General features: G+C 47.1%; 1 protein-coding gene across 1 annotated transcript; it reads left to right on the plus strand.

Annotated features, from left to right (window-relative positions):
- The first annotated feature begins 7,390 nt into the window (after positions 1-7,390).
- LOC142249235 (uncharacterized) lies at positions 7,391-12,279 on the plus strand. Its single transcript, XM_075320850.1, has 3 exons — positions 7,391-7,510; positions 9,370-9,791; positions 10,466-12,279. The coding sequence occupies exon 3, from the start codon at positions 10,494-10,496 to the stop codon at positions 12,234-12,236; it is 1,743 nt and encodes a 580-aa protein (XP_075176965.1). The 5' UTR covers positions 7,391-7,510; positions 9,370-9,791; positions 10,466-10,493; the 3' UTR covers positions 12,237-12,279.
- Positions 12,280-20,961: the final 8,682 nt, after the last annotated feature.

Here is a 20,961-nt window from a genome sequence, read left to right on the forward strand (position 1 = left end):
GTGTAGTATAATACAGGTGTATATAGGGGTGTAGTGGTGTAGTATAATACAGGTGTATTTAGGGGAGTACTGGTGTAGTATAATACAGGTGTATATAGGGGTGTAGTGGTGTAGTATAATACAGGTGTATTTAGGGGTGTAGTGGTGTAGTATAATACAGGTGTATATGGGGTGTAGTGGTGTAGTATAATACAGGTGTTTGTAGGGGTGTAGTGGTGTAGTATAATACAGGTGTATATAGGGGTGTAGTGGTGTAGTATAATACAGGTGTATATAGGGGTGTAGTGGTGTAGTATAATACAGGTGTATATGGGGTATAGTGGTGTAGTATAATATAGGTGTGTAATATAATTCTACACCCCTATGTACACCTGTATTATACTACACCCCTACACCCCTATATACAACTGCATTATACTACACCACTACACCCCTATATACACCTGTATTATACTACACCACTACACCCCTATATACACCTGTATTATGCTACACGCCTATATACACCTGTATAATACAGGTGTATATGGGGTGTAGTGGTGTAGTATAATACAGGTGTATATAGGGGTGTAGTGGTGTAGTATATTACAGGTGTATATAGGGATGTAGTGGTGTAGTATAATACAGGTGTATATAGGGGTGTAGTGGTGTAGTATATTACAGGTGTATATAGGGGTGTAGTGGTGTAGTATATTACAGGTGTATATAGGGGTGTAGTGGTGTAGAATATTACAGGTGTATATGGGGTGTAGTGGTGTAGTATAATACAGGTGTATATAGGGGTGTAGTGGTGTAGTATAATACAGGTGTATTTAGGGGTGTACTGGTGTAGTATAATACAGGTGTATATAGGGGTGTAGTGGTGTAGTATAATACAGGTGTATTTAGGGGTGCAGTGGTATAGTATAATACAGGTGTATATGGGGTGTAGTGGTGTAGTATAATACAGGTGTTTGTAGGGGTGTAGTGGTGTAGTATAATACAGGTGTATATAGGGGTGTAGTGGTGTAGTATAATACAAGTGTATATAGGGGTGTAGTGGTGTAGTATAATACAGGTGTATATGGGGTGTAGTGGTGTAGTATAATACAGGTGTTTGTAGGGGTGTAGTGGTGTGGTGTAGTATATTACAGGTGTATATAGGGGTGTAGTGGTGTAGAATAATACAGGTGTATATAGGGGTGTAATGGTGTAGTATATTACAGGTGTATATAGGGGTGCAGTGGTGTAGTATAATACAGGTGTATATAGGGGTGTAGTGGTGTAGTATATTACAGGTGTATATAGGGGTGTAATGGTGTAGTATAATACAGGTGTATATAGGGGTGTAGTGGTGTAGTATATTACAGGTGTATATAGGGTGTAGTGGTGTAGTATAATACAGGTGTATTTAGGGGTGTAATGGTGTAGTATAATACAGGTGTTTGTAGGGGTGTAGTGGTGTAGTATAATACAGGTGTATATAGGGGTGTAGTGGTGTAGTATATTAGAGGTGTATATAGGGGTGTAGTGGTGTAGTATAATACAGGTGTATATAGGGGTGTAGTTGTGTAGTATATTACAGGTGTATATAGGGGTGTAGTGGTGTAGTATATTATAGGTGTATATAGGGGTGTAGTGGTGTAGTATAATACAGGTGTATATAGGGGTGTAGTGGTGTAGTATAATACAGGTGTATATAGGGGTGTAGTGGTGTAGTATATTACAGGTAGAGAGGGGAGCCAGCACGATACTGAAATTGGCATGCATCATATAAAAAGTGCAAATTCACAGATTTATTCCAACTGTACTGTAATATAAATGAGATTTTTAGCAAATAATTGATCAATTCTTTGAGCCACCCCTGCCAACGTCACGGCAAATCTCAATAGGGGGGTCCTACTCTATATTCTGTATTTCATGTGCCATGCGGCCTCCTAGATAAAGTTAAAAGCAGAACCATAATGGAGCACACATACCTGTAACCTGTATATATAACCGCTTCTATGCTGCAAAAGAGGCAATTGTGGATAGAGGCCAGCCCAGGTCCCAGCATGTGGAGCAAGCTCTACACATACCAGGACTATATCAGAACTGACCCTCCCAGTGCCAGACAGCAACCATTGATAAAGGCGGACCAGGTCCAAGTATGGTGCTTAATTAGCAATGCCTGTGGAAAGGGTGAGGCAACTGAATGTGTACCGCTACCAACAGGAGGAATATATTGCAAACCAAGAGGGGTGTAGTGGTGTAGTATATTACAGGTGTATATGGGGTGTAGTGGTGTAGTATAATACAGGTGTATATAGGGGTGTAGTGGTGTAGTATAATACAGGTGTATTTAGGGGTGTACTGGTGTAGTATAATACAGGTGTATATAGGGGTGTAGTGGTGTAGTATAATACAGGTGTATATAGGGGTGTAGTGGTGTAGTATAATACAGGTGTATTTAGGGGTGTACTGGTGTAGTATAATACAGGTGTATATAGGGGTGTAGTGGTGTAGTATAATACAGGTGTATATAGGGGTGTAGTATATTACAGGTGTATATGGGGTGTAGTGGTGTAGTATAATACAGGTGTATATAGGGGTGTAGTGGTGTAGTATAATACAGGTGTATTTAGGGGTGTACTGGTGTAGTATAATACAGGTGTATATAGGGGTGTAGTGGTGTAGTATAATACAGGTGTATATAGGGGTGTAGTGGTGTAGTATAATACAGGTGTTTGTAGGGGTGTAGTGGTGTAGTATAATACAGGTGTATATAGGGGTGTAGTGGTGTAGTATATTACAGGTGTATATAGGGGTGTAGTGGTGTAGTATAATACAGGTGTATATAGGGGTGTAGTGGTGTAGTATATTACAGGTGTATATAGGGGTGTAGTGGTGTAGTATATTACAGGTGTATTTAGGGATGTACTGGTGTAGTATAATACAGGTGTATATAGGGGTGTAGTGGCGTAGTATATTACAGGTGTATATGGGGTGTAGTGGTGTAGTATAATACATTGTGTATATAGGGGTGTAGTGGTGTAGTATAATACAGGTGTATTTAGGGGTGTACTGGTGTAGTATAATACAGGTGTATATAGGGGTGTAGTGGTGTAGTATAATACAGGAGTATATGGGGTGTAGTGATGTAGTATAATACAGGTGTTTGTAGGGGTGTAGTGGTGTAGTATAATACAGGTGTATATAGGAGTGTAGTATAATACAGGTGTAGTATATAAGAGTGTAGTATAATACAGGTGTAGTATATAGGAGTGTAGTATAATACAGGTGTATAAAGGGGTGTAGTATAATACAAGTGAAGTATATAGGGGTGTAGTGGTGTCGTTTATCACAGGTGTAGTATAATACAAGTGTAGTATATAGGGGTGTAGTGATGTAGGTTATCACAGGTGTAGTATATAGTGATGTGCTGCAGTTTATTACAGGTGTAGTATATAGTGATGTAGTATATTACAGGTGTATATAGGGGTGTAGTGATGTGGTATATATAGTATATAGAGGTGTTTATTACAGGAGTAGTGTATAGTGATGTAGTATATTACAGGTGTATATAGTGGTATAGTATATAGAGGTGTAGTTTATTACAGGTGTAGTGTATAGTGATGTATATTACAGGTGTAGTATGTGGTGGGTGTAGTGATGTAGTATATAGGGATTGTGTGTGTATGTATACATTGTGTGTATGTGTATATATATTATATACACACACAGTATATATGCATGTGTGTGTGTGTGTATATATATATATATATAATGTATATGTAGAACCGAGTTAATTATATTAGTCCGGCCCTCTAAAACCATCCCAATTTCTCATGCGGCCCCATGGGAAATTTAATTGCCCACCCCTGCCTTAGGGGGTCCCCTAGCTTGAGAGACAGCCTTGGAGCCTCAGTTCCCCGCTATCCCATAGTCATTGTGATAGGCAATTCTGAAAACAGATCTCTCTTTTGGGGACGCAACTCCTGACATTGCTGTTTTTGGGCCTCTGACAGCATCTCTAATTTTTGTTAAAAAAAAAAAAATGACCTGATATGATTTTTTTCATATGTTGTTCATCTGAGATTATATTTTCCTAATTTTAAGATACTCTAAAGACCAGAATTTTTTTTATTACATCCTAATATGTAAAAGTATAGAAATCACCAGAGGGTGTACTTACTTTTTCTCCTGCCTGTATATATAAGCCTATGAGCACTTTTGATCTCTCTGATTACTTACCTACTAAAGGAGTTTTCCAAAACCAGAAAACATCTTTAATTATTACACGGAGATGCTCCTGTTCTGTTGTAAATGGAGGAAACAATGAGAAGCCATTATTGAAAGTATGGGCCTGAGAGCCTTGTGACTGCTGCGTATCACAGTGGCTCTGCCCCACCAGAGAAATGGGCTTTATTCTAGGCCTAAAACACACTTCCGGAAGAAAAACGTCCATGTCTCACGGTCCGTTTTTCGGGTCCGTGTTCCGTTTTTTTGGGGCGTTTCTCTGGTACGTATGGCAGTCCTGTGATGGCGTATGCGAGCCGTATGTACGTGTAAAATGTCCGTGTTTGTGTGTAAAATGCCCGTGTATGTGTACGTGGAATGTCCGTGTGGAATGTCCGTTTGTGTGTTGCACAATGTCGTTGATACATGCCGGCTGACAGCAGACAGAGTTGCGCGATGAGAATGAACTCGGGTGAACTCCACCCGACTTCATTGTCATGCCGCGGCTCTGTCTGTGTGCCGCGTACTGATTAGCGGTCACCTGTGAAGGATTCACCAGTGACCGCTAATCCCCCGAGTGATTGAAGTGAGCAGCCCTCTCTCATACTTACCGCTCCCCGATCACCAGCACGGCAAGGAACAGCTCTGCAGAGAGTACGCGGCAACAATTACTTTGAATATGCAGGCCGCTCATTAATCAATCTCGTATTCCCTGCTTTCTCCACCCACAGACGCCTGTGATTGGGTGCAGTCAGACACGCCCCCCACGCTGAGTGACAGGTATCTCACTGACAGGTTAATCGCGGCCACCGCTGGATCCAGTGGCGGCCACCGGGTAACCTCAGTGACAGTTCAGCTGATCGCGCTACTCACCTCAGTTGCTGCATGGAGCTGACGGGAGCGGCGGTGTCTGCTGCAGCTCCTGTCACCTTCATGCAGCAGAGCTGGATGCGACGCTGGACCATCCTGGAGTACGCCGGACATGGAGGGCTTTTTCGGGCTTATTAAATTGGTGAACAAGGCAATTTGTTAGTGTTTTTTTTTCTAATAAAGGATTGTTCGGGTGTGTGCGTTTATTTACTGTAATTTACAGATTAATCATGGAAGGTATCTTGGAGAGACGCCTGACATGATTAATCTAGGACTTATTGGCAGCTATGGGCTGCCAATAACTCCTTATTACCCCGATTTGCCAACGCACCAGGGCAAATCGGGAAGAGCCGGGTACAGTCCCAGAACTGTCGCATATAATGTATGCGGCAATTCTGGGCGCCTGCTGACTGATATTGTTAGGCTGGGGGGCTCCCGATAACGTGGGGCTCCCCATCCTGAGAATACCAGCCTTCAGCCGTATGGCTTTATGTGGCTGGTATTAAAATTGAGGGGGACCGCACGCCGTTTTTTTTAATTATTTATTTATTTCTTTTACTGCACAGTATAGACACGCCCACCGGCTGCTGTGATTGGGTGCAGTGAGACACCTGTCACTCGGCGTGGGGGGCGTGTCTGACTGCAACCAATCACAGGCGTCTGTGGGTGGAGAAAGCAGGGAATACGAGATTGATTAATGAGCGGCCGGCATATTCAAAGTAATTGTTGCCGCATATTCTCTGCACAGCTGTTCCTCGCCGCGCTGGTGATCAGGGAGCGGTATGAGCCAGGAGAAGAAAAAAACCGAGCGCCAATGTAAGTATGACTGAGAACAGCAGAAAAAAATGTAAGTAAACTGAATTTAATTTAAAAAAAAAACAAAAGAAAAGATCGCTAGTGTAAAAACGCACTCGCACGAAACGTGCTGAACATGGACATACTCCGTGTGCGGTACGTGCAGGCACGGACCCATAGACTAAAGCGAATCCGTGCCTGTGTGCTGCCTGCCAAAAACGGACATGTCGTCCGTGTAGAAAAGCGCACACACGTACTTACCACACGGTCACACGTTCCGTGTGATTTTACGTGTGTGTGCCATCTTCCATTGAATAACATGGGTCTCCGTGTGTACGTGTCTCCGGTACGTGCAAATACGTACCGTACACGTACAAATTAAACGGATGTGTGTTGCGGGTCCTACACAGTGTGAATGGAAACTTCCTTCCTTAGAATCAGTAAAAATAATCCCCATTTTTAGATGTCGTGCACCTGAATGAAAGTGTCATTATCAGGGCTGCTCCCTCCAAATTTATTTAGTTAATCCAAGATGAATTATAAAAGTTTCATGTAGACATATGTTCAGGTTGTTATCAGAATCAGTAGTGTTATTGCTCCCTGGACGTGCTACAATATTCTCACCGTAAATAAAAAAATGTAGTAAATTAATTTAATGGGAATTTTAGCAATTTCAATTTAATAGAGTAATACAGTTTTCTCCCAGTATTTATTTTATTATCTAGAATACATAAATTACAGGTGTGCAAAATTTGGGTTTATGATTTTTTTTTTTCAAATCTAATGATGTAAAACTTTACATAATATTATAAATAAAAATGTATTGAACATTGATTCAGCAACTATATTGGAAATTAATTCTTGCTCCTTTTCCTTTTCTCTTTACGCTTCTCTTGATCCCTTTACTCTTATAGAAGGCGGCAGATCTTCTCTGTGAAGCCTCCAGCAGTCGTCCCCATCATGGTCACGTAACATCTACCTTGACATCGTCGCTCCATCTCACTGATATCATGATGGAATCCTTCTCCTCGCTCTTCGCTAACAGCACCAAGGTTTTCAGGAAAGTCGTCCAAATGGGAATATAAAAAATGTAACTCAAATTCATCAGACAGCCCAAGGCTGTGAAACATTTTAGCACGTTTATCACCCCCCCCTCCGGTAAGTCACCACTGGAGAATAAGACAGACCCCTTTTTTTTTTTTATCTTGTTCATCTCTAAATTTGGGTTGTGTCTTATAATACAGTGTGTCTTATAAATAGAGAAATATAGGTTATATATTTCTATTTTCTACATATACATATTACTGGACTTTAAGTTTATGGATTTTGCAGCATTAATGACCCTTAATGATCAGTGGTTTGGGTATTTTAGTGAAAAAGATAATTAATATTGCATCACGTTTTCTAGCCATTAGTGTTATATGTGTGAGATATGACCATGACAAACGGAACGTTGGTGATTGTGACATGTAGAATTCTCAGTGTAAAACCCTTCTACATCAGCATCCCGGTGCCATTTCTCAGCGAGACACTTATTAGTGATAGAGTTTTGGCTCCTTTGCTTTACGAGTATTTTGAGATAAGAAAGACATTAACATCATGCCACGAAGGAGGAGAAACAGGAGGGGAAATAGGTTTCAGAACTCAGGTAAATTCATCCATTGACTTTTCACTTGAAGGTTTCTCCTCCTCCACTTGTTAGTACAACTTTCTCATAGACTGCACAGAGCTCCTGTTCTCAAAATGCCAGTTATTGTAGAATTATGGCGCCTCATCTGTCCATCTGCCTTCTTCACCTGATAATAAGCATTAAATTGAGGAAGGTCGATATTCCCCTTGTGCCTGCAAGTTATTTATCACTCTTTGTGGCCCAACAAGGTAACATCCCCTTGCAAAATAATGGCCCTTCTGTGCTCTTAAAATATAAACCTTGGTCTTAAGTTACAGCTCTCTGTAGATCCTTTGAAGAACTGGCAGATGTTTACCTGGTAGGGGTAGGATGCCGGTGACCGTACCCTCTGGTGATACGTGACTTTGTGTTGTCTCCTACTCTTGTGTTTCCATTATGTCCCCTGTTGTCCAGTTTGTCTTATGTCCTGTCCTCCTTTCCCTTTTCATTTCTGTATAATATACCACAGATGATATCAGAGAAACCTCTTCTCCAGCACTGAGGCATCACCACTACTATTCAGCTGATGGTTGTGACAACCCACCATGGGCACCAGTGGTACATTACACACAAATTAATGGGGGAATGAAGGAAAAGACATAATTCAAATCATGGGTTTGGGAGTCCTATGGCTGTATGTGTCACAGTGGGTCTACCTCACCATATAAATGGGCCCGGGGCTGTGTTCCTCACATACTGGTTTTCCCTTATGTGTTTTGGCATCTTTATTCTAAACAATATGAACAGAAAACTCCTTAATTACAGTAAATCGGAATCCACATTTTTAGACGTCATTAACCTAAAAAAAAGTGTCATTACTTCAGCTCTTGAGGAGCTCACTCAGAACTTAGACATTTAACCCTGAGGAAGACACTGAAAGTAGTAATAGCAGAAAAGACGCCTGCAGACAGAATTCATGGTATTTATCACGTGCAGTAGTGGTACTACTCCCTGCAACATCATCAATGAAAGTCCAACAACACCCACTCCCCTCCCCATCAAAAAATATATATAAAAAAACTAAGTAGATTTAATAAATGTCAACCTTAGCAATATCAATAAAATGGATTATCAATGTTTTCTCACCATATTAATTTTATTAAGTAGAATAGACTTATTATTAAGGCTTTATTGACAGTTTATGGATTGTGCAGACTTAAAATCCCCTTACTGCTCAGTGGTTGTAGTATTTTCCCATTTTCCTCTATGTACAGTGAAGGGATAACCTTTATTACATTAGTTTTCCTGGTCCCTAGTGATATAATATCAGTGTACACCGGTTCTGGTGCTGGAGACCTCGGCATGAGGAGCCATTGGTGATTGTGATATGTAGAATTCTCAGCATAAAACCTTCCACATCAACGTCCGCTGCCATTTCCCAGTGAGACACTTGTGGATCATAGAGATTTGGCTCCCTTGTTTCACAAGGATTTAGAGACCGTGGCACCATGCCACGTAGGAGGAGAGACCGGAGGAGAATTCAATCACTGACTTTTCAAATACAAGTGCTCCCTCCCCAAAGCTCAAAGTACATGAAAGGCATAAGAATACACTGTGTATACTGTATATATAGTTATTTCATCAGTACAAGGTGACACGTGCATTATTATTCTATTCTCTTACTGTACTTGGTCTTCTATAGCTTTCTAGCCCTATAATACTGAGACGAAATAGTATTTTCATGCACAATATATACTTCATATAACATTTCCGTACAATTCCCGCCTATACATTGCAGTCTCGGGCTCATGGTGAGGACCAGTAAGACCATTTACTAAATGTCATAGTCCCATAGAGATCTGTTATGGTTGATTATTTCTGTACTATTTCTTTTTCAGGACCCTTTCCAGATAACAACAACCTGCCTTCTCAGCGACAGAATGTACAAGCAAGAATTCCAACATTGCAGGAAACCCTGGAGGACCTCAGCCAACTCATAGGATCCATTTACAACAACTATATGGCCTATGAGTCAGCAGAGAGAAGAGGCTGCCTGAATCTGACCATAGAAATAGAATATAACATCAACCCAAATTCCAGCAACCGATCAGCCAGGACAGAAGACTCTGCCACCCCAGGAGGAGAACCATCATCTGCAGAAAATGAGGCTGCCATCTGCCCTATCTGCTTGGACACCCTGGAAGCAGACATCACTGCCCTCTCCTGCAGGCACTCCTTCCATCCGAGGTGCTTGCACACGTGGCTTCGCCACCAGAACACCTGCCCTGTCTGCCGGGCATCTGTCCGCAGACAACATTAGGTACATGAATATAATATTATAGATACATTGTAAATATGAGAATAGTATGAATAGTGTATATATTGTAAACGGTACAAACAATTAGATGTTAATAGATCTGGTGGTTTATAGATTAGTGTAGTGCAGCGCCCCATCTGTCCATGGTTGTGTCTGGTATTGCAGCTTAGCTCAATTGAAGTGAAATAGCTGTGTGTCTATTAAGATTTTTCTTGGCGTCTATCAGTCTAGTGTTGAAGTTCATCAATCTATCAATCAATGGCGTCTCCTCTGAATGCTTCTGTCCAGCAGACGGTGGTGTGTCCTTGTAGGCACTATGGGAGGTTAGCTGAATGCATCTGCTGCTTCAGGGTCTCCCTTATACTAATATAACTTAGGGTGTAAGATGAAAAATATTTTCAGTGGCCACAAAGACTGCGGCACGTAGAAATGTCACTTCTCCCAACTCCTTCCTTCATCCTTTCCAGCAACAAGAGAATTCTGTGCAAACATCACATTAGAAAGTTGTCACATTCTGCAGAAAGACTTTGACTGTATCGAAATTGTATAAAAATCTATTCTCTAAATAGTAAGAAGGAAATAACATCAGTTGTTATCTCTGATGTCAGGGGAAGAATTATTGTAAATGGGGAAAAAAATGCAAAAATGCCCGCTGACAGATGTGTGTTTATTTTCAGATAAGATACCGCTCCTACCACACCACCAATGATCAGAAGATGCAGCTCCTACCACACCAGCAGGGATCTGCTGCTCCTTCCACACCACCAGGGATCTGCTGCTCCTTCCACACCACCAGGGATCTGCCGCTCCTACCACACCACCAGGGATCTGCTGTCACCGACGCTCCTACCACACCACCAGGGATCTGCTGTCACCACCGCTCCTTCCACACCACCAGGAATCTGCCACCGCTGTTCCGTCTACACCACCAGGAATCTACCACCGCCGGTCCTTCCACACCACCAGGAATCTGCTGCTCCTTCCACACCACCAGGGATCTGCTGCTCCTTCCACACCACCAGGGATCTGCTGTCACCGACGCTCCTACCACACCACCAGGGATCTGCCACCGCTGTTCCGTCTACACCACCAGGGATCTGCCACCACTGCTCTGTCCACACCACCAGGGATCCGCCACCGCTGCTCCGTCCACACCACCAGGGATCTGCCGCTCCTTCCACACCACCAGGGATCTGCCGCTCCTTCCACACCACCATGGATCTGCTGCCACCGCCGCTCCTTCCTCACCACCTGGGATCTGCCACCATCGCTCCTTCCACACCACCAGGGATCTGCCGCTCCTACTACACCAACAAGGATCTGCCGCTGCTTCCACACCACCAGGTATCTGGCGCTCCTTCGACACCACCAGGGATCTGCTGCCACCACCGCTCCTTCCTCACCACCGGGGATCTGCCACCACCGATCCTTCCACACTACCAGGGATCTGCCACTCCTTACACACCACCAGGGATCTGCTGCTCCTTCCACACCACCAGGGATCTGCTGCCACCGCCACTCCTTCAATACCACCAGGGATCTGCAGCCACCTCCGCTCCTTCCACACCACCAGGGATCTGCTGCCACCTCCGCTCCTTCCACACCATCAGGGATCTGCTGCCACCACCGCTCTTCCACACCACCAGGGATCTGCTGCCACCTCCGCTCCTTCCTCACCACCGGGGATCTGCCACCACCACTCTTTCCACACCACCAGGGATCTGCTGCTCTTTCCACACCACGAGGAATCTGCCGCCATCGGTCCTTCCACACCACCAGGGATCTGCCACTCCTTCCACACCACCAGGGATCTGCTGCCACCGCCACTCCTTCCATACCACCAGGGATCTGCAGCCACCTCCGCTTCTTCCACACCACCAGGGATCTGCTGCCACCTCCGCTCCTTCCACACCATCAGGGATCTGCTGCCACTACCGCTCCTTCCACACCACCAGGAATCTGCCGCCACCGCCGCTCTTCCACACCACCAGGGATCTGCTGCCACTGCCGCTCCTTCCATACCACCAGGGATCTGCAGCCACTGCCGCTCCTTCCACACCACCAGGGATCTGCTGCCACCTCTGCTCCTTCCACACTATCAGGGATCTGCTGCCACTACCGCTCCTTCCACACCACAAGGAATCTACCGCCATCGCCGCTCTTCCACACCACCAGGGATCGGCCGCCACCGCCGCTCCTTCCACACCACCAGGGATCTGCCGCCACTGCCGCTTCTTCCACACCACCAGGGATCTGCCGCTCCTTCCACACCACCAGGGATCTGCTGCCCCCGTTGCTCCTTCCACACGACCAGGAATCTGCCACCACCGCCGTTCCTTCCAAACCACCAGGGATCTGCCGCCACAACTGCTCCTTCCACACCACCAAGGATCTACCACCGCCGCTCCTGCCACACCACCAGGGATCTGCTGCCGCCGCTCCTGCTAGACCACCAGGGATCTTGTTGTATCTGCCACACTGTATTGTTGTAATAAAAGGTCATGTTTTATCATATTTTATAGGCTGTGGTTGCTTTTTTATGTGTAGTGCCTTTTTCTCCATATTTTCCACACTACTAATGATCTGCTGCTACTGCTCATTCTACACCACCAGTGATCTGGACACAAATAATTAGCGGAGGGCACTTGTTCTAAATGGGATCACCCTAGGCACAAATGAAAGACAAGTATACAAGCAAGAACAAAAGAGGTGTGCCAGGACAAGAGGATCACCCAAAACAGATACATTTTAGTACAGATACAAAAAAGAATTGCAAAAAAAAAAATACAAAGAATAAAGAGAGATTAGATCCCGTGATACCAATGTATTGTTACCCGTCTATAAATAACTTGTAAGTCCTCATCTGGAATATGGGATCCAGTTTTGGGCTCCGCATTTTAAGAAGCACATTCAGAAGTTAGAGTCAGTTCAAAGGCGGGCAACTAGACTACTACAAGGAATGGAGGCCTCCCATATGATGAGAGGTTGAAAAAGTTAGATACGTTTAGCTTAGAAAAAAGACGTCTCAGAGGAGATCTCATTTATATGTATAAATATATGTGTGGTCAATATAAAGGACTGGCACATGACTTATTTCTTCCAAAGACAATACTAATGACCAGGGGGCACTCACTGCGAGTGGATGAAAAGCGATTCCGGCAGCTAAATAGGAAAGGGTTCTTACAGTTAGAGCAGTCAGACTGTGGAATGCCCTACCACAAGAGGTAGTAATGGCAGACACTATAACAGCTTTTAAAAAAGGCCTGGATGATTTTCTCAGTACACACAACATTGTTGGTTATAAGTGACTTAAGGACAAAATGTAGAATTGGTGGAGGAAGGTTGAACTAGATGGACCTAGGTCTTTTTTCAACCTATGTAACTATGTAACAAAGCTATACCATTAAAAATATTTAAAAAGCCAAGCTATTAGGCTAGTAACATGCCTCCCTCAAACTGCACCTATAATATGATGCCGTTTAACCCCTATACACAGCAACCCCACTTGCAAATACAACAGGTGACAATGAATATAACCATGTGGATGGAAGCCAAAAGGCTATGAAAATTAGTATATTAATATAGGATACGTTAAATGAAAAAGCATCCACTCCATATATCAACCCGAGATAAGGAGTCAGAACCCACTCTAGGCACCACCATGAAACCAATAGACCTGACAATTGACCCTTATAACGCCAAAGGGTGCATGCTATAACACATGGAAAAAGCAGATGATATTAGAGACACATTAACCCCTCAACCATAGGAAAAATACAGAGTAATACATACTGCACCAATAGACCATATAGTATATCAACCTCAACAGGTTTAAAGGAAACAAAGGGTAAGAGACCCTGATTACAGCGATGTATCACTTAGGCCAAGTGCACACATTCGGGTTTTGCCGTCAGGCAGAATCCAGCGTGTGAGTCCCGCAACGGATCCGGCAAAATTTGTGAAAAAACGGATTTTTTTTCCGGATGATCCGACGCATCCGGTTTTCTGTCCATTTTTTGCCCAGTCCGTTTTTTTTGGTACCTCCCTCCCTCCCTCCATCAAAAAGATTACAGAAAGAAAATTTATAAGAAAGTCATGTTTAGAAAAAAAATACAGCGCTGGGTATAAATTTTAAAAGTCCATCTTTTTATTTAGAATTCATTAAAATCCAGCAGGTGAAGTGCCATCACAAGGAACCATACAGAAGCAGAACAACACGTTTCGATGCTCAGGTCTTAATCATGTTCTAAGGTGATATGTTGTAGACATATCAACATTTCACCTTAGAACATGATTAACCTGCTGGATTTTAATGAATTCTAAATAAAAAGATGGACTTTTAAAATTTATACCCAGCGCTGGATTTTTCTTCTAAACTTGCTATTGGTGGCCGCACCACTCCGAGCGCAGGACATATCAATGCTGCAGCAGGTCTGATTGGTGAGCTGGATTTTTCTTTTCTGTGTATAAGAAAATCATGGTACAGTTAAAAACGTCAGCTCAAGATGCAAATAATAAGCCGTCACTGAGCCATAGAGCCCGAAAAATGAGAACGCTACGGGTCACGGAATATGGCGTAAAACGTGCTCCACTTTTTTTCGAACAAACTTCCGATTTTTTTTGTAGCCCCTTATATAAAAGTAAACCTATACATGTTTGGTGTCTACGAACTTGCACTGACCTGAGGCATCACACCCACACATCAGTTTTACCATATAGTGAACACAGTGAATAAAATATCTCCAAAACAATAGTGCTATCGCACTTTTTTTGCAATTTTTCTGCATTTGGAATATTTTTGCCGTTTTCCAGTACACTATATGGTAAAATGTATGGTTTCATTTAAAAGTTCAGCTCATTCTGCAAAAAATGAGCCCTCACATGACCATATTGACTGAAAAATAAAAAAGTTACATCTCTCAGAAGAATGGCGAAAAAAAAAAACGGAAAGCGAAAAATCGGCCAGTCGTGAAGGGGTTAAATCTCCCCTATTATTACATATATAACACATATGTAAGGTTTAAAAAAACCTTACTTTAAAAAAAACAAAATCATTTTTCCCCATTTGAATATGTGGCGCCCTGGCCTAGCCAGGTCGTCACAGATAACATACAAACACCCCCCCACCCCCATTAGACAGGGACACCAGCCAAACAAAAATCCTTGTTGCCTCCCTCCAGTGTCTGATGTCCACACCAGGTGGGACAGAGCTAAGCGGTTGGCTTCACCCACCGAGGAGTTCACAGGCCTGGAGGCGGGAAAAGTGACAGTTGAGAGTTGAGTGTTGAGCAGTGAAGAGTGAGAAGTGAACACTTGGGTGTCTGGTTTGTGGCCCAGGCACTGACAGCAAGGTTGGCAGACGGTGGTGGCCGTCTGCAGGAGTGGTGGAGCAACGCGGAACCGTAGGACCGGGGACGGGCGACGGCCCACCGGTACTGACCGGGGAGCGAAGTGAAGCCAGAACACACAGGCAGGGCCATCGGACCCCGACCAGGCTTGCAGTCGCCGACAATAGTCAGATCCGAATGTGACTGGAATCCCAGGGGTTTCACAACAGCAAAAGTCCTGATTGAAGGCAACAGTCCACACCGTGAGGGTATACAGCTACCGCCTAAGGCTAGAGACCCAAGGGCCAGCGCCTGCGGGAAAACGGGCTCCTCCAGTACCCATACACAGGGGAGCGGACTACTGTTGGGAATCCATAGTAGTCAGCAGAAGAACATCAAGGTGCAGGGAAAGACAGCCACCATCACCTGTCCGGGGAGAGACACTGCAGCCAGCTGCGGGACCCGTCCATCCAGCCGTTTGGTTTCCCGAGGACTTTGTACCTTTCTTGCTGAGTGAGTACAACCGTGCCATCCGGCACCGCGCCGCGCTGTCCCTGCACCTCACCGATCCTGCCTCCCCGTCACATCTCCGGGCCCCGGGACCACCGACACCTACCCACGGAGGGGGAAAACAACATGCCAGCTGCTTCCTACCATGCTCCCAGGATCCCCGTCACCAGCAGCGGTGGTGCCTATCTTCACCACGACCCGTGGGTGGCATCACAGACTAAATCCCCCAAACCAACCACTCCTTTCACTCACGGGCGAGGAGCGCTGCTCGAGTCCCCGGATCCGGCCCACCGCTTGAGCCACCGAGCAGCCATCGCAGCAGCGCTGGACCCGAGCGTTAGCGAGCGCAGCGCAGCGGCGTCCTCCCCGCCCGTGACAACTTGGCGTCACGAACAGGATTGAACCCCTCTACTTACCAGTAGAAGTGCGCCTTGTGATCTCCGCCGACGGCGTCCGGCCGAAAATTTTGAAGCGTCGCCCTCTTGGCGCGAAAATCTCCCGCTCGAGCATCTTCTCTGAGTAGGGAAGGCGCGAAAGCGAAGCCCCGCCCCCAACAAAAGGAAGTGCTGAAGAGTACCAAGGGGGGACGGGAAAAAGATGTCTGCGCTCGACGGAGCTGTTGGAGGAGTGGCGGTTGCAGCTCCCGCCGCGCCCGTAGATGGAAACGGGATAGCCCCTGCTCTGGTCGCAGGAGCGGGGGAGGCCACGGTCCCAGCAGTCGCCCAAGTGATGCCGTTCTCTCTGCCCTATGTGCCCGGTGCTACCTGGCTACCGCAGTATGACGGGAAGCCTGATGCTTTGCAGGTGTTCCGGAAAAAGATCAGCCCTGTCCTCGATTTATATCCCTTGGCTGATAGACAGCGGGCAGCGGTAGTGCTAGGGCAGCTAACCGGCGCGGCTGAGCAGGAGGCGGAGACCTGGACCGACGCGGACCGGGCCTTGGTGACTACCATTTTCGAAAAACTACAAATCGCTTTTGAGACCTGCACCAAAGCGGAGCTGCGGATGCAGTTTTATCAGTGCCGGCAACGGCCTGCGGACAATGTAAGAGATTACGCCCTGCGCCTGCAAACAGCCCTCCGTACACTGAAGCGGGTAGACACCATTAATGATGTGGACAGTAATAAGATGCTAGTGGAGCAATTCCTGCAGGGACTGGGGTCCATGGAAGACCGCAAGCAGCTGAGGCTGTGGGCCTTAGAACACCCTAATCTGGACTTTGCAGTGCTGAAAGAGCGGGCCATCAAGGCCCTGCAGGCCCCAGCGCCAGACGCTCCTGAGGCGGCCCCGTGGCCGGCTGAGACCGCTCCTATCATGGTGGAGCCTCCACCTCCGGCTCTACCGGCTCCTGCTGCACCCATCGGGATGATGGAGGAACTAGCCACCCAGGTCCGCCGCATGGATGGAGACCTAGCCAAGATCCTCACCGCACTCCAGCTTCCGACGAGAGTCAAGCCCCCAGGAGGGATCCAGCTCGCCGACAGCCCGGAGAATGTCCCCTGGATGCAGCGGAGAAGGACCAATGACTCACGGCATAGGCCTCCTATCTGTTACAGGTGCAGCAAGCCTGGCCACTACTCTAGGCGGTGCCCGTTAAACGAGCAACCCCTGGGGCCAAGGGCCAATCCTCAGGACTAGACACCAACGGCCCCCCTGATTGGCGAGACCGGTACGTCAGAGCTCACCCCATCATCCCCCTGGCAGTGGACGGGCATCCCGCTCATGGCCCTCTGGGACACAGGATCACAGGTAACCACCATACCATATACACTGTACCAGCAGTATTGGGGTACTGATGAACTTGCCCCCTCTGATGATAGTTTGACCCTGATTGCAGCCAATGGACTCCTGCTAACCCAGGTGGGCTATAAGCAAGTGACCCTGACTGTGGGACGTGTGGAGTTAAAGAATCAAGGGATGATTGTGGTAATGAATGAACCCAGTGATCACACCCTGAAAGTAATCTTGGGGACCAATGTAATGGAGCATTGTATGAGTGAAGTGCTGAATCTGTTGCAGCAGTTGGCCGCCATCGCAGGAGGAGGCCGACAGAGGGCTATGCAGCGTGAGATCCGGGCCCTGCTGTATCGGCAACAAGTGAGCTCGACCTGCGGAGAGATTGGTGGGGTGAGGGTGATGGATGTGGCCCCCTTAGTAGTGCCACCCCGGAGTGAAATGATGTTCTGGTGCAGGGCAGCTGTAGGCCCCCAGGGGCGCGACTACCCGGCGATGGTGGAACCCACGCCTTCTGAACACTAGCTCACGGTGATGGCGGCCAGAGGGGTGGTTGACGTTAAAAAGGGGAGAGTGCCTCTAAGAGTGCTGAGTTGTGGAGAGGAGGAAGTCAGGCTCCAACGTTATGCTACCCTCGCCAAGTTGCTCACCTTAGACCCTCACACCATTCACGAAGCTGTCCTTCCTACCTCGGCATTCCCTGTCAGTAACCATACACCCTCTGCACAGTTAGAGAGGTGGTGCCAGGAACTACACGTAGGTACTGAAACCACACCCACGCATCACAAAGAGGGGGTATACAGGGTAGTGCAAGAGTATGAGCAGGTTTTCAGCAAGCACCCATTAGACTTCGGGAGGATTAAGGGGATTCAACACCATATCCCTACAGGCCTACACCCACCTATCAAAGAGAGGTACAGGCCCATTCCGCCAGCACACTATCAATGCGCTAAAGACATGTTGAGGAACATGAAGGAGGCAGGGGTCATTCGGGATAGCTGTAGTCCCTGGGCAGCCCCACTGGTGCTGGTAAAGAAGAAGGACGGCACCATGAGAATGTGTGTGGATTACCGGAAGATCAACCAGATCACGCATAAAGATGCCTACCCTCTCCCCCGTATCGAAGAGTCACTAGCTGCACTGAGAACTGCTAACTTCTTCTCTACCCTTGACCTTACTAGCGGGTACTGGCAGGTAGCGGTTGCGCCAGAGGACCGTGAGAAGACGGCATTCGCCACTCCCATGGGACTCTGTGAGTTCAACAGCATGCCGTTTGGGCTGTGCAATGCCCCTGGAACCTTCCAACGGCTCATGGAGTGCTGCCTGGGACATCTCAACTTCGAAACGGTCCTCCTGTACCTGGACGATGTGATCGTGTACTCCCAGACGTACGAGGCTCATCTGGATCACTTGGCTGAAGTGTTCGCGTCCCTAGCCAAATATGGGATGAAGTTGAAGCCCTCTAAGTGCCACCTACTGAAACCCAGGGTACAGTACCTCGGACACGTAGTGAGCGCGGAAGGCGTCGCCCAAGATCTCGAGAAGATCACTGCCATTCAGGACTGGCCGAGACCGACCACAGTGAGAGAGGTGAGGCAGTTCCTAGGCCTGGTGGGCTACTATCGTCACTTCATTAAGGGATATACGAAGATGGCCGCCCCCATGCAAGACCTCCTCGTGGGACAGACCAAGGGTAGCAGGCCCTCTGGAACCCCGTTGGCATGGGAAGCGAAACACAAAGAGTCTTTCCGCCAGCTGAAGACAGCCTTGACAGGGGAAGAGATCCTGGCGTATCCCGACTATAATCTCCCATTCATCCTCTACACCGATGCCAGTAATGTAGGCTTGGGAGCCGTCCTGTCCCAGGTCCAGAATGGAAGGGAAAAAGTGATCGCCTACGGCAGCAGAAAACTCCGGCACACGAAGAGGAACCCTGAGAATTACAGCTCCTTCAAGCTTGAGTTCCTAGCTCTGGTGTGGGCCATTACTGAGCGATTCCGCCATTACCTTGCAGCCGCTAAGTTCACTGCCTATACGGAAAATAATCCGTTAACCCATCTGGACACGGCCAAACTAGGCGTGTTGGAGCAGCGGTGGGTAGCCCGGCTGTCTAATTATGACTTCACGATCAAGTACCGAGCCGGCCGCAAGAACACCAACGCGGATGCGCTATCCCGGATGCCCCACCTATCGGATGAGGGACCGGAAGGCGATGATCTCGAAGAAATCGAGCTACCCGCATTCCACCGGCCACCAGTCGAGAAGCTGCATGTCCAGCAGCAACAGCCGAGCCTGGACCCGCTGCCAAGTCAGGGATGGCAAGAAGCCCAAGACCAAGCACCTGCCGTCCAAGTGGTCAAGACCATGATTGAACAAGGTTCCACTGGACTGGACCCCGCTGCTCTGCCCGAGGCCCAACGACTGTGGAAAGAACGAGCCCGGCTGCATCTGGACCAGGGGACACTGTATCGGGACCTGATCAACCCGAAGACCCATGAGAAGGTTCGTCAGCTGGTGGTCCCCCAAGCTAGTGTGCCCACAGTTCTACGGGCTTACCGTGATGGTGCCAGACACTTTGGGTGGAAGAAGCTGGAGATGTTGTTGAGAGAGCGGTTCTATTGGAGTGGGATGCGGGAGTCTGTGGAGGCCTGGTGCCGAGAATGTGGTCCCTGTGCACTGTGAAGAAGGGACGAGGCCAGCCAGAAAGCCCCTCTACGCCCGATCATCACCAACCAGCCGCTGGAGTTGGTCGCCCTAGACCACGTGAAACTCACCCCTAGCCGAAGTGGGTACACCTACGCCTTGACTATCTTAGACCACTACTCGAGATTCATGGTGGTTGTCCCAGTCAAGGACCTGACCGGCCGTACCGCCGCTAGAGCATTCCAGGCCTATTTCTGCCGACCGCACAGATACCCGGAGAGGGTGCTTACCGTCCGGGGCCCGGCTTTTGAAGCGGAGGTGTTTCAAGAATTCTGCCAGTTGTACGGCTGCAAGAAGATTTGGACCACGCCTTACCATGCCCAGACCAATGGCATATGTGAAAAGATGAACCATCTGGTCCTGGGTCTCCTCAAGACGTTACCGCTAGAAGAGCGGAACCTGTGGACAGAAAAGCTACCTGACCTGGTCGATATGTACAATAAAATCCCTTCCAGCTCTACCAAATGTACACCAGCGTACCTGATGAGAGCTCGGCCGGGCCGGCTGCCGGTGGACCTAGAAATGTGTTTGGAAGCTCCAGAAGCCCTCCCTTCGACTGCTGGATGGGACACTCGGCGGAGAGCGCAGTACCGACAGGTTCAGGAGTACGTGGAAAGGAACCTGTGTCGGAGGCGGGAACAGCAGGAACAGTATTTCAACAGGCTCCAGCTGGCCCCTTTAACACTAGAACTACTGGACTCATGACACCTATATAGAAATACATGGTGCAAAGTAGTCAAAATCACTACCTCAGTAGTTCTAGTGTTAAACCTGGAGATGTAGTGCTGAAACGAAAAAGAAGAACCCATAAGCTCGACGACCAGTGGGAAAGGACCCCGTATGTCATACAACCCACTGAATGGGAGAATGAGAAGGCCTACCAGATTAGCCGTGACCAG

This window comes from Anomaloglossus baeobatrachus, chromosome 8, assembly GCF_048569485.1.
Source record: "Anomaloglossus baeobatrachus isolate aAnoBae1 chromosome 8, aAnoBae1.hap1, whole genome shotgun sequence".
Classification (NCBI taxonomy): Eukaryota; Metazoa; Chordata; class Amphibia; order Anura; family Aromobatidae; genus Anomaloglossus; species Anomaloglossus baeobatrachus.